The sequence below is a fragment of the Oryx dammah genome, unplaced genomic scaffold, assembly GCF_014754425.2.
Source record: "Oryx dammah isolate SB20612 unplaced genomic scaffold, SCBI_Odam_1.1 HiC_scaffold_27, whole genome shotgun sequence".
Taxonomy (NCBI): Eukaryota; Metazoa; Chordata; class Mammalia; order Artiodactyla; family Bovidae; genus Oryx; species Oryx dammah.
The window spans coordinates 134422341-134437460 of NW_024070211.1; the positions used below are offsets into that span (position 1 = coordinate 134422341).

Consider the following 15120-nt stretch of genomic DNA (forward strand, 5'->3'; position numbering starts at 1 on the left):
AAAAACACCAATTCAGTATACTAACACATATATATGGAATTTAGAAAGATGGTAATGATAACCCTGTATGCAAGACAGCAAAAGAGACACAGATATATAGAACAGACTTTTGGACTCTGAGGGAGAGGGAGAGGGTGGGATGATTTGGGAGAATGGCACTGAAACATGTATACTATCATGTAAGAAACCAATCGCCAGTCTATGTTCAATGGAGGATACAGGATGCTTGGGGCTGGTGCACGGAGATGATCCAGAGAGATGATACAAGGTGGGAGGTGGGAGGGGGGTTCAGGATTGGGAACTCATGTACTCCCGTGGCGGATTCATGTCAATGTATGGCAAAACCAATACAGTATTGTAAAGTAAAATAAAGATTAAAAAAATAATAATAAAATAAAATAATGATGGTCATCAGTAAAGGATAAAAAAAAAAGTAAAAAGGCAGATGTACCTCCAATTATAGCAATAGCAACACTAAATGTAAATGAACTAAACAGTGCAATCAAGAGATAGAGTGTTGAGTGGATAAAAAATCTGATCCACATATTTGTTGTCTATAGGAGACACATTTTAGATTCAAAGACACAAATAAATTGAAAGTAAAAAATGGAAAAAGATATATCATGTAAACAGCAACTGCAGGAAAGCTGGAGTGGCTCTGTTGACATCAGATAAAATAAAATTTAAAACAAAAGATGCTGGAGACAAAGAAGGGCATTGTATTACAATAAGAGAGTTAATCCATCAAGAAGATATAAGTATAAACATATATACACCTACCTAAGATCAGAGCCATGCCCACGGGGCAACCCAAGATGGGTGGGTCATGGTGGAGAGGTCTGACAGAATGTGGTCCACTGGAGAAGGGAATGGCAAACCACTTCAGTATTCTTGCTTTGAGAACCCCATCAACAGTATGAAAAGGCAAAATGATAGGATACTGAAAGAGGAACTCCCCAGGTCAGTAGTTGCCCAATATGCTACTGGAGATCAGTGGAGAAATAACTCCAGAAAGAATGAAAGGATGGAGCCAAAGCAAAAACAATTCCCAGCTATGGATGTGACTGGTGATAGAAGCAAGATCTGATGCTGTAAAGAGCAATATTGCATAGGAACCTGAATTGTCAGGTCCATGAATCAAGGCAAATTGGAAGTGGTCAAGCACGAGATGGCAAGAGTGAACATCGACATTCTAGGAATCAGTGAACTAAAATGGACTGGAATGAGTGAATTTAACTCAGATGACCATTATATCTACTACTGCGGGCAGGAATCCCTCGGAAGAAATGAAGTGGCCATCATGGTCAATAAAAGAGTCTGAAATGCAGTACTTGGATGCAATCTCAAAAACGACAGAATGATCTCTGTTCATTTCCAAGGCAAACCATTCAATATCACAGTAATCCAAGTCTATGCCCCAACCAGTAATGCTGAAGAAGCTGAAGTTGAACGGTTCTATAAAGACCTACAAGGCCTTTTAGAACTAACACCCAAAAAAGATGTCCTTTTCATTATAGGGGACTGGAAGGCAAAAGTAGGAAGTCAGGATACCTGGAGTAACAGGGAAATTTGGCCTTGGAATGTGGAATGAAGCAGGGCAAAGACTAACAGAATTTTGCCAAGAAAATGCACTGGTCATAGCAAACACCCTCTTCCAACAACACAAGAGAAGACTCTACACATGGACATCACCAGATGGTCAACACTGAAATCAGATTGATTATATTCTTTGCAGCCAAAGATGGAGAAGCTCTATACAGTCAACAAAAACAAGACCAGGAGCTGACTGTGGCTCAGATCATGAACTTCTTATTGCTAAATTCAGACTTAAATTGAAGAAAGTAGGGAAAATCGCTAGACCATTCAGTTATGACCTAAATCAAATCCCTTATGATTATACAGTGGAAGTAAGAAATAGATTTAAGGGCCTAGATCTGATAGATAGAGTGCCTGATGAACTATGGAATGAGGTTCGTGACATTGTCCAGGAGACAGGGATCAAGACCATCCCCATGGAAAAGAAATGCAAAAAAGCAAATTGGCTGTCTGGGGAGGCCTTAAAAATAGCTGTGAAAAGAAGAGAAGTGAAAAGCCAAGGAGAAAAAGAAAGATATAAGCATCTGAATGCAGAGTTCCAAAGAATAGCAAGAAGAGATAAGAAAGCCTTCTTAAGTGATCAACCCAAAGAAATAGAGTAAAACAACAGAATGGGAAAGACTAGAGATCTCTTCAAGAAAATTAGAGATACCAAGGGAACATTTCATGCAAAGATGGGCTTGATAAAGGACAGAAATGATATGGACCTAACAGAAGCAGAAGATATTAAGAAGAGGTGGCAAGAATACACAGAAGAACTGTACAAAAAAGATCTTCGTGACCCAGATAATCATGATGGTGTGATCACTCATCTACAGGCAGACATCCTGGAATGTGAAGTCAAGTGGGCCTTAGAAAGCATCACTACGAACAAAGCTGGTGGAGGTGATGGAATTCCAGTAGAGCTATTTCAAATCCTGAAAGATGATGCTGTCAAAGTGCTGCACTCAATATGCCAGCAAATTTGGAAAACTCAACAGTTGCCACAGGACTGGAAAAGGTCAGTTTTCATTCCAATCCCAAAGAAAGGCAATGCCAAAGAATGCTCAAACTACCGCACAATTGCACTCATCTCACTTGCTAGTAAAGTAATGCTCAAAATTCTCCAAGCCATGCTTCAGCAAGACATGAACCGTGAACTTCCTGATGTTCAAGTTAGCTTTAGAAAAGGCAGAGGAACCAGAGATCAAATTGCCAACATCCACTGGATTATGGAAAAAGCAAGAGAGTTCCAGAAAAACATCTATTTCTGCTTTATTGACTATGCCAAAGCCTTTGACTGTGTGGATCACAATAAACTGTAGAAAATTCTGAGAGAGACGGGAATACCAGACCACTTGACCTGCCTCTTGAGAAATCTGTATGCAGGCCAGGAAGCAACAGTTAGAGCTGGACATGGAACAACAAACTGGTTCCAAATAGGAAAAGGAGTATGTCAAGGCTGTATATTGTCACCCTGCTTATTTAACTTCTATGCAGAGTACATCATGAGTAATGCTGGACTGGAAGAAACACAAGCTGGAATCAAGATTGCCAGGAGAAATATCAATAACCTCAGATATGCAGATGACACCACCCTTATGGCAGAAAGTGAAGAGGAACTAAAAAGCCTCTTGCTGAAAGTGAAAGAGGAGAGTGAAAAAGTTGGCTTAAAGCTCAACATTCAGAAAATGAAGGTCATGGCATCTGGTCCCATCACTTCATGGGCAATAGATGGGGAAACAGTGGAAACAGTGTCAGACTTTAATTTTGGGGGCTCCAAAATCACTGTAGATGGTGACTGTAGCCATGAAATTAAAAGACGCTTACTCCTTGGAAGAATAGTTATGACCAACCTAGATAGCATATTCAAAAGCAGAGACATTACTTTGCCGACTAAGGTCCATCTAGTCAAGGCTATGGTTTTTCCTTTGGTCATATATGGATGTGAGTTAGACTGTGAAGGAGGCTGAGTGCCAAAAAACTGATGCTTTTGAACTGTGGTGTTGGAGAAGACTCTTGAGATTCCCTTGGACTGCAAGGAGATCCAACCAGTCCATTCTGAAGGAGATCAACCCTGGGATTTCTTTGGGAGGAATGATGCTAAAGCTGAAACTCCAGTACTTTGGCCACCTCATGAGAAGAGTTGACTCATTGGAAAAGACTCTGATGCTGGGAGGGATTGGGGGAAGGAGAAGAAGGGGACGACAGAGGATGAGATGGCTGGATGGCATCACTGACTCGATGAATGTGAATCTGAGTGAACTCCGGGAGTTGGTGATGGACAGGGAGGCCTGGTGTGCTGCAATTCATGGGGTCGCAAAGTGTCAGACATGACTGAGCGACTAAACTGAATTGAAGATCAGAGCACTAAAATACATAAGGCAAAACTGACAGAAATGAAGGGAGAACTAGATAATTCAGTAATAATAGTTGGAGATATACACCCAACTTTCAATGATGGATAGAGCAACTATACAGGAGATCAAGGAAAGAGAAGACTTGAACTACACCATAAACCATTTAAGCATAATAATCATACTTAGAACAAATCACCCAACAATAATAGAGTACATTTTCTTCTTAAGTGCCCTTAAAACATTAGATCACATGTTAGCCCACAAAACAAACTTCCCCAAATTAAAAAAAAAATGGAAATAATACAAAATGTGTTCTCTGACCACATGGAATGAAATTAGAAATCAAAAATAAGGGAAATTTGAAAAACTCACAAATATGTAAAATTAAATAACAAACTCCTAAATAATTAATGGGTCCAAGAAGAAATCAAAATAAAATCATAAAATACTTTGAGATAAATGAAAATGAAGATAAAATAGCCCAAAGTTATGAAGACAGCTAAAGCAGTGCTCGGAGGGAAATTTATAGCTGCAAATACCTATATTAAGAAAGAAGAAAAATCTTAAATCAACAACTGGATCTGCATCTAATGACACTGGAAAAAGAAGTGCAAAACTAAATCTAAAACAAATTAAACCTAAACCGAAAACAAGCAGAAGAAAGAAAGCAATATGCATTAGAGCAGGAGTTAATAGATACACAATGGAGAACAGAAATATTGAGAAACAGAAATAAAGACAAGAGAAAAAACATAGAAAAATAAAAGAAACCCAATGCAGGTTTTCAGGGAAGAGGAAAAATGTCGACGACCTTTAACTGGTTTGACCAAGAGAAAGAAGACGACTCACTACTATAATCAGAAATGAAAGAAAGAACATTACTTCTGACCTTGCAGAAATAAAATAATTATAAAAGAAGACTATGAACAATGGTATACCAACAAGTTAGATGACTTAGATGACATATACAAATTCCCAAAATGACACAAGATGCCAAAACTTATTCAAGAAAAACAGACAATCTGATTAGCTCTATAACAAACGAAGGGATTGAACCAGTAATAAAACTGCCTCCAAGAGACTGTTCTATACATCTGTGTCTCTTTTGCTGTCTCACATACAGGGTTATCGTTACCATCTTTCTAAATTCCATATATATGCGTTAGTATACTGTATTGGTGTTTTTCTGGCTTACTTCTGCTTGGGGCTGGTGCACTGAGACGACCCAGAGGGATGGTACAGGGAGGGAGGAGGGAGAGGGGTTCAGGATGGGGAACACGTGTATACCTGTGGTGGATTCATGTTGTTGTATGGCAAAACCAATACAATATTGTAAAGTAATTAACCTCCAATTAAAATAAATAAATTTATATTTAAAATAGTGACTGCCTACAAAGAAAAGCCCACACCCCCAAGTGGCTTCACCCTTGAATTCTACCAAATATTGAAAAAAGAATTAATACTAAATTCTTCACAAACTATTGAAGAAGATTGAGGGAAGATTCCTAAACTTATTTTATGAGGTCCAAATCAGACAAAGACATTAAAAGAAAAGAAAATTATAGACCAGTATCTTTTATGAATATGGACACAAAAATCTTCAACAAAATACTAGCAAACCAAATTCAGCAAACTATAATGAGAATGACATATCTTGACCAAGTGAGATTAATCTCAGATATGCAAGGGTGGTTTAACATCTGAAAATTAATGTAATATACCGTATCAACAGAATTAAGAACAAAAGGTGCATGATCATCTCAACAGAAGGGTAAATGTTTTTTAAAAATCCAACACTGTCTCATGATTAAAAGAAAAAAAACAACTTGACATACTAGGAATATGAAGACTATTTACTCAATAAAGGGCATCTGTGAAAAAACTATAGCCAACATCTTATTCAAGGGTGAAGATGGGATGCTTTCCCCTAAAATCAGGAAAAAAAACAAGGATATCTATTCTTGCCACTTTTATTCAACTGTGCTACAGGCTCTAATCAAGGCAATTAGGCAAGAAAAAAGCCATTCAGATGTGAAAGGAAAAAATAAAACTGTCCCTGCTTATAGATAACATGATCTTGTATGTAGAAAATCCTAAGGAATCCATTAAAAATCTAGAACTAATAAAGAGGTTCAGCAAGGTTGCAGGATATAAGATCAATATACAAAAGTGAATTGTATTTTTATGCACTTTTAGTGACCATTCTGAAAATGAAATTAAGAAGATAGTTTCATTTTCAAAGCATCAAACATTATATAAAATACTTAGGAATTAATTTTCAAAGGAAGTACAAACTTGTATTCTGAAAATGACACACTGTCATTGAAAGAAACAAAAGATCTAAATAAATGGGAAAAAATCCTATGTTCATGGATCAGAAAACTCAACACTGTTAAGATGACAATGCTCCCCAAACTCATTTACAGATTCAGTGCAATCTTCATTAGAATCCCAAATAATATCTTTGCAGAAATTGACAACCTGATTCTAAACATTGAGAACTTCCAGGTGTTCAAGCTGGATTTAGAAAAAGCAGAGGAACAGAGATCAAAATGCCAAAATTTGTTGGATCATAGAAAAAGCAAGAGAGTTCTAGAAAAGCACCTATTTCTGCTTTATTGACTACACCAAAGCCTTTGTCTGTGTGGATCACAGCAAGTGAAGTGAAGTGAAGTCGCTCAGTCGTGTCCGACTCTTTGCGACCCCATGGACTGTAGCCTACCTGGTTCCACCATCCATGGGATTTTCCAGGCAAGAATACTGGAGTGGGTTGCCATTTTGTGGAAAATTCTTCAAGAGATGGGAATGCCAGACCACCTTATCTACCTCCTGAGAAATCTGTATGCAGGTCAAGAAGCAACAGTTAGAACTGGACATGGAGAAATGGATTGGTTCTAAATTGGGAAAGGAGTACGTCAAGGCTGTATACGGTCACCCTACTTATTTAACTTCTATGCAGAGCACATCATGTGAAATGCTGGGCTGGATGTAGCACAAGCTGGAATCAAGATTGCCAGGAGAAGTATCAATAACTTCAGATATGCAGATGGCACCACCCTTATGGCAGAAAGCAAAGAAGAACTGAAGAGCCTCTTGATGAAAGTGAAAGAGGAGAGTGAAAAAGCTGGCTTAAAATTTAACATTCAAAAAACTAAGATCATGGCATCTGGTCCCATCACTTCATGACAGATAGATGGGGAAACAATGGAAACGGTGGGCTCCAAAATCACTGCAGATGGTGATTGCAGCCATGAAATTAAACGAAGCTTACTCCTTGGAGGAAAAGCTATGACCAACCTAGAAGCATACTAAAAAGCAGAGACATCACTTTGCCAACAAAGGTCCGTCTAGTCAAGGCTATGGTTTTTCTAGTCGTCATGTAAAGATGTGAGTGTTGAACCCCAAAGACAGCTGAGCCCCAAAGAACTGATGGTTTTGAACTGTGGTGCTGGAGAAGACTTTTGAGAGTCCCTTGGAGTGCAAGGAGATCAAACCAGTCAGTCCTAAAGGAAATCAGTCCTGAATATTCATTGGAAGGACTGATGTTGAAGCCGAAACTCCAATACTTTGGCCACCTGATATGAAGAACTGACTCATTGGAAAAGACCCTGATGCTTGGAATAATTGAAGGTGGGAGGAGAAGGGGGCAACAGAGGATGAGATGGTTGGATGGCATCACCGACTTGATGGACATGAGTTTAAGCAAGCTCTGGGAGTTGGTGACGGACAGGGAAGCTTCGCGTGCTGTAGTCCATAGTATCACAAAGAGTCGGACATGACTGAGTGACTGAACTGATTCTAAATGTCACATTGAACTGGAAGGGACTCAAAAGAGCCAAGACATTTCTGAAAAAGAAGGGGAAAGTAGGGAGATTCCACTTCCTGATTTCAAACCTTACTACAGAGTAATGTAAACAAGACAGTGTGGTTACTAGTACAAGAATGGACATAGATCATGGAATACAATTGACAGTCCAGGAATAAATCCATACATCTATGATCAACTACAGTGGCCATGACCATTCAAAGTGGAAAAATAGTCTTTTCAATACATGTTCTGCAAGCACAGAGGGCTTTACGTGATGCTGTGTGCGGTCATCATGTGGGGCTCCCAGAGTCATATCTGGACCTGCTTATTCCACTCAGAGGGGAGTAGGTGTAGTAGACTTTCTCCTGGGCACCAGCCTGTGGGGCAAAGGGTGGCATGCTCTCACATCATGCTAATTCTTGACTACTCTATGAAACATAGCTAAGTTCTGAAAAGAGGCAAACATCTCACTGGGACTGCTTAAAGCTCCCCCACCCCGGGTGATGGAACCTGTGATACACATAATAGGAAAGCTTAACTTCCTGCTTCAGCTGTGCTTGAAGGATTTTAAGAGGAATCTATAACAATCTCTGAAAGGATGTCTCCAGTGCTACTTGGCAACCAGCCATTCTTGGGGAAGAGCTAATGTCTGTAAAGATAAGCAAATAGAGAAATTTCACCTATAAAAAAGTTACCAGTTATAAGAAAAGCATATGAACTTGGAAATGGATTTATAAAACATCAACAGAAAATTTTACAAAATTCTCAACTTTCTGTTTTTAAGAAGCTTCAAGAGGACATTGGAAAGATTGCATGGAGATGAAAAACATCACTGAATCACAAATATTAATGGAGGCAACGAACAGTAGATGAGGTAAACCAGAAAAACAAGGTTGAAGATAAAACTGAGATATCTCCCAGAACCGAGAGGAAAAGGATAAAATAATAAAAATAATGAGAGATTCTAGGGATAGAATCTGGGGTAGAAAGAAATCCCAGAAGTTTGGAATAGAAAAGTTGGAGTAGAAGAAATAATTAAAGAAATGAAAGCTTTCCTAAGCTAAATATTTACAGAGACCCAAGCTACCCTCATATTAATCTGGTGAATACAGGCTTTATACTGTTTTATGTAAAAAGAAGTATGAGATAAAGAAATGGAGGGGGTGTGCCCAATTTCTCACCTCTATATGACAGACAACTAAAGCCAGAGCCCTGACTTCTGACTTTCAGAGCAGTGTCCTTGACATGGGTATGCTGTGTGATTTGTCATGGAGGCTTTTAAAAATCTCTTATTCTGCAATAAATTCACCTGCTAATTAATTCAAATGAGGCCCCAAAATAATAGGAATATGATTATTAAGCATGAATTTGTCAGAATGTTCTCATTTCAAGAGCCAAAATGAGGATTATCCCAGGAAAAATGCTATGCTTACCTGTTACTGTCCCTTCCATAAGCCTCTAAACTGTTCCAAGACTTAATGAAGAGTTTATTTTAGAACTATCTTTATCTTTGGAAGGATTCTTTCAGCAGCTGTCAAATCCATTTTCATGACTTTGCTTACGGTGAATTTGAGATTATAACCTTATCTGGGGAAGAATAAAAGCCCACTGCATGATATAGCATAAGCAAAGACATTTGGTAATGGAAAACAATCATGGTAGCTAAACATCTGAGCAGCCAGCTCCTGCAGGACCAGCACCCAGTATGCACTTAGCAGATTCAGAGGTCAGTTCTCATGTCTGCACCAGAGCTGACTCATCAGCACAGCATAGTCCATGCTCTAATGATCAGGACTCATACTCTGCCATATCATCTTTTGCTAATCTCACTGGCTTTCTACAGGTCTTTAGCTCCAATAGGATCAAACTACAGACATCCTTGAATACCCACCCTGTCCCCATCCCCAAGTCTAGAAAAGTACATGTTTGATATGTATAGCCATTTTGTTTTTCCAAACCCGTCTAAGGCTTTTATTCTTATTTATCTTCTTTATGCACCATATTTGGGCTTCTGAGGTGGCGCTAGTGGTAAAGAACCTGCCTGCCAATACAGCAGACATAAGAGATGCAGGTCTGATCCTTGCGTCAGAAAAATACCCTGGAGGAGGGCACGGCAACCCACTCCAGTATTCTTGCCTGGAGAACCCTATGAACAGAGGAGCCTGGTAGGCTATATCCGTAGGGTCACATAGAGTCGGACATGACTGAAACGACTTAGTACGTGTGCACCGTATTTGGCCTCTTCCTTCAGTCAGCTGGATGCCTCTAAACCATAAAGTTGCCATCTAACGTAATCTGTACCTGAGATCTAACATCTGTCCTTGTACTCAGAGCTTTGAGCATTTTCATCATGTCCAGCTGTTCCTGGGTTAAGTTCAGGAAGGGTGGTGGCTATACATGACGAGCCTGCATCCTGGCTCTCAGTTCAGTTCAGTTCAGTTGCTCAGTCGTGTCTGACTCTTTGCGACCCCATGGACTGGAGCACACAAAGCCTCCCTGTCCATCACCAACTCCTGGCTCTCACTGGGGCCCAGTTTCCTTCTGGCACAAAAATCAGCCCTTTTATGGACAAATATGTGATATGATGATATGATGCTTTCGACATAGTTTTTGGGAAAGGGCAGTTGGTAAAGAATCCGCCAACAACCCAACCTGGGTTCCATTCATGGGTTGGGAAGATCCCCTGGAGAAGGGCATGGCAACCCACTCCAGTATTCTTGCCTGGAGAATTCCAAGGACAGAGGAGCCTGGCATGGTACAGTCCACGGGGTTGCAAAGAGTTAGACATGACCAAGTGACTTTCTCTTCACTTGGGAAAGGGACTCAGAAAGACTGCCACAAAACTCAAGAGCCTTGTCCCCGAGAAGGGGAAACACCCAAGCCTCATCACTGGATTAGACAACTCTCTCTGTAATTATTTCTTCTGTAAGTTATACACTATTATAAGTCTCAAGGAATGGTCAGTAGTTCTGCTCAAAATAAATGAATGGAACCAGTCTAGGAATTTAATAATGGAATCTTCCTCAAGCCAAGAATTCCTTTATCTGGGTACAAGGGACCTCTTCCTAATTGAAAGTGTTAAAGACAGTGATCTATTACTCACACTCAAGTTACTTCTGCCAGACAAGTAAACACAGCTGTCAACAACATGCTCTCACATCTTGTTCTTTTTGTCAGGACACTGTAGTGTGAAAAAAAAGAGAGAGAGTCATATAACTCACCAATGTCAGATGTGGACTCTGGCCAGCCCATGTGGTTCAATCCTGTTGGGGCACTCTGTGAGAATGGATGGCTTCTTCCAGGGAGATTCAAAGACTCTGGAGAGGTAGTGATCGTCTTCCTCCAACACTGGGAGAAAAGGAAAAGAGGCAGAGAGTAAATGAAGAAAAGAGATAACATGCTGTCATTGCCACATTCTAATTTTCCTAATTGCCCATGGACTTTGCTGTGAGCAGAGCAAGTAGCCAAAATGCACACAGCTCGGGGAGGTGCCATTCACTTCAAAATCCATGAAAAAAGAAAAGTTTCTCTTGGAATCAGTAGTCTGCAATCTGTACAGCCATATGTGGCAACCATGGCAGAATAGATTGTCATTCAACAATGTGAAATGAGGACTGTCAGCAGGCCTCCAAACCCCAAATTATACCAGCTGGTAAGCCCACACAGCCTGACATTTCTCCAAAGCAAGACTTTGTTTTAGCTATATTCTTGCAGGGGTGCTTAATTAAAATGCAACCCATGAAGTCTCTGACACCTCATAGCTCTACCCTTCAGGCAGTAAGGACCAGTGTTGCATAGGGGCTTGGTAGGGCAAGAATATTGTCCCTTTCTTTATCATCCCATTATCCAGAAATACACTTGGTCCCTCCAGATTTTGTCTACTTTATAAAGTTATCAAATTTACTTAAAATTTGGATATTAATCATATAAATGTTCCATTTTCTTTTGTATTCCACACAATGTAAGCAAACAGTGCTTAGAAAATTCTCTTAGTGATTTATGGAAACATAAATACAGAAACAAGGATTAGGGAGTATGATACTTCATTCCATCTCCTCATTTTGAATGCAACTAAAAACCCTGGGAGGATGTATAAGTCAGTTTCCCAAGGGCTATAAGTAAATAATAGCATGTGGGTTGGAGTAGAAAGCCAGTATTTGAAACTAAGCTAATCCTGTGGTGAGTTACCTTTTTTTGTTTGTGGTTCTTGATATCAACAGCAGCTTAAGACTGAGTATGGAGCAAACGTACTCCAAAAAGTCTTCTGTAGTCTGAAGGAAGGGGAAAGGGACCCTGAGGATATGAATAAATGGGGAAATCTATGTTATCATTTACTTCCACCCTAGACTTCCAGGAAATCCTGTTATATCAGTATGTATGGCAGTGATGGCCAGGAAGGCCCCTAAAATTCTGAGGAAAGGGATTCTTTATGACCAGGAGAAATGTAGCCCCAAGAGCATGTGGGAAGAAGCCCTATTCCTTTTTTCCCACTCTGTCCTCCTGCCACTTGGCTCCAGAGGCAGACATAGTTACCGGAAGCATAAGGCAGAGTGGGAAAATGAAAGCCTAGCTTTATAGCAAAAAGTGTAGGCAAAGGGACTCCTGGAAGCCAAGAGGTGTCTGGAAGGATACAGAAAGGAAAAAGATCAAGAAAATGATACCATAAAGTTGTTTATGAACACCTGGACTTACGCACAAACTTTGCTTGTGTGGATCTAATGCTATACAGAATAGTAAAATCACTGAGAACCAAAATTTGAGAACCAAATTATGGAGTAGATCATTTTATAAGTTTCAGACTAGCCACAGAGTGATTCACATTATCCAAATAACACTGAAAACACCTTGAAATTTTTAACTGACATAAGAAATATAGCTCCTGAAAGCCAGTAAGAACTTTTACCCTAAACTAGATCAGTTACTTGAAAATTATTATTCTTCATAGGAACTAAGGCTCATAATGTAATATTCAAACTCCAAGATACAACCCAGAATTATTTGATATACAGGGAACTATGAAAATCTCAATAACTTATAAGGGGAAGACAATCAACAGATCCCAGCACCAAGATGACACAGTGTTGGAATTATGAAAGATTTTAAAGAAGCTCATATAACTGTGTGCTAAGAAGTGCATGTGAACACTCTTGAAATGAATTGAAAATAATAGCAAATGAAGCAACTGACAAACAACTAATCTCAAAATATACAAGCAACTCCTGCAGCTCAATTCCAGAAAAATAAACGACCCAATCAAAAAATGGGACAAAGAACTAAACAGACATTTCTCCAAAGAAGACATACAGGTGGCTAACAAACACATGAAAAGATGCTCAACATCACTCATTATCAGAGAAATGCAAATCAAAACCACAATGAGGTACCATTTCACGCCAGTCAGAATGGCTGCGATCCAAAAGTCTACAAGCAACAAATGCTGGAGAGGGTGTGGAGAAAAGGGAATCCTCTTACACTGTTGGTGGGAATACAAACTAGTACAGCCACTATGGGGAACAGTGTGGAGATTCCTTAAAAAACTGGAAATAGAACTGCCATATGACCCAACAATCCCACTGCTGGGCATACACACAGAGGAAACCAGAAAGAGACACGTGTACCCCAATGTTCATTGCAGCAATGTTTATAATAGCCAGGGTATGGAAACAACCTAGATGTCCATCAGCAGATGAATGGATAAGAAAGCAGTGGTACATATACACAATGGAGTATTACTCAGCCATTAAAAAGAATACACTTGAATCAGTTCTAATGAGGTGGATGAAACTGGAGCCTATTATACAGAGTGAAGTAAGCCAGAAGGAAAAACACCAATACAGTATACTATTGCATATATATGGAATTTAGAAAGATGGTAATGATAACCCTGTATGTGAGACAGCAAAAGAGACACAGATGTATAGAACAGTCTTTTGGACTCTGTGGGAGAAGGCGAGGGTGGGATGATTTGGGAGAATGGCATTGAAACATGTATAATATCATATATGAAATGAATTGCCAGTCTAGGTCTGATGCATGATACTGGATGCTTGGGGCTGGTGCACTGAGACGACCCAGAGGGATGGTACGGAGAAGGAGGAGGGATGGGGGTTCAGGATGGGGAACACGTGTATACCTGTGGCAGATTCATGTTGATGTATGGCAAAACCAATACAATATTGTAAAGTAATTAACCTCTAATTAAAATAAATAAATTCATTTTTTTAAAAGAAAATAATGGCAGGAGAATAGATACAAAATAGAATACAATGGAAACATTAGACATGAAAAATAAAATGGCTAAAATTAAAATTTTACATGGGTGGACCTTGAGTGCATTATGCTAAGTGAAATAAGTCAGACAAGAAAGAAAAAGACTGTATGATCTTACTTATATTGAATATGTGAAATCTTAGAAAAGAAGAGACAAGCTAATAGAGACAAAATAGCCAAAGGCAGGGAATAGGTGGTAGGCAAACTGGATGAGGGAGCCAAAAGATACAAGCTTCCAGTTATAAAATAAGTCCTGTAAGGTGAGGCATGGCAACTACAGTTAATAACAGTGCATTGTGTAACAGACACAAAGAAAACAAATTGACAGTAATACAATAATAGTGGGAGACTTTAACATCTCACATCAATGGACACATCATCAAGCAGAAAATCAACAAGGAAACAGTGACATTAAATAACACATTAGACCAATTGGACTTAATAGATATCTATAGGACATTCCATTCAAAAACAGAACACATGCTTTTCACATGCACATGTAATGTTCTCATGCTGGTCCACAAAACAAGTCTCAACACATTTAGAGGACAGATATTATACCAAGTATCTTTTCAGATCACAATGATATGAAAGTAGAAACCTATTACAGAAAGAAAAGTGGAAAAAATGCAAATATGTAGAGACTAAACAACATGGTGCTAAAACCCCAATAAGTCAACCAAAAAAAATTAAAGAGGAAATCAGAAAACACTATGAAACAAATGAAAATTAAAAACACAACTTTCCAAAGGCTATGGGAAGCAGCAAAAGCTGTTCCCAAGAGGGAAGTTTATATTAATATAGCCTTACCTCAAGAAATAAGAGAAATCTCAAATAGATAACCAAACGTACCATGTAAAGGATTAGAAATATAAGAACAAACAAAATCCAAAGTCAGCAGAAGGATGGAAATAATAAAGATCAGAGTAGAGATTAAAAAAAAAAAAAAACCCCACAATATGGTGGATTCATGTTGATGTATGGCAAAACCAATACAGTATTGTAAAGTAAAAAAAAAAAAAAAAATTAAAAAAAATTAGTGAAAAAAAACAAGAGAAAAGGCTAATGAAAGCAAGAGCTGATTTTTTAAAAAGATAAACAAAATTG

The 15120-nt window shown here is 38.9% G+C and overlaps 1 protein-coding gene across 1 annotated transcript in view; it reads right to left on the minus strand.

Annotated features, from left to right (window-relative positions):
* LOC120854172 overlaps positions 1 to 15120 on the minus strand; it is a 182329-nt gene that overhangs the window by 99119 nt on the left and 68090 nt on the right. The window contains exon 4 of the mRNA XM_040227944.1: positions 10965 to 11091. Coding sequence (XP_040083878.1) covers positions 10965 to 11091 — 127 coding nt within the window. The remainder of the gene's footprint in view (positions 1 to 10964; positions 11092 to 15120) is intronic.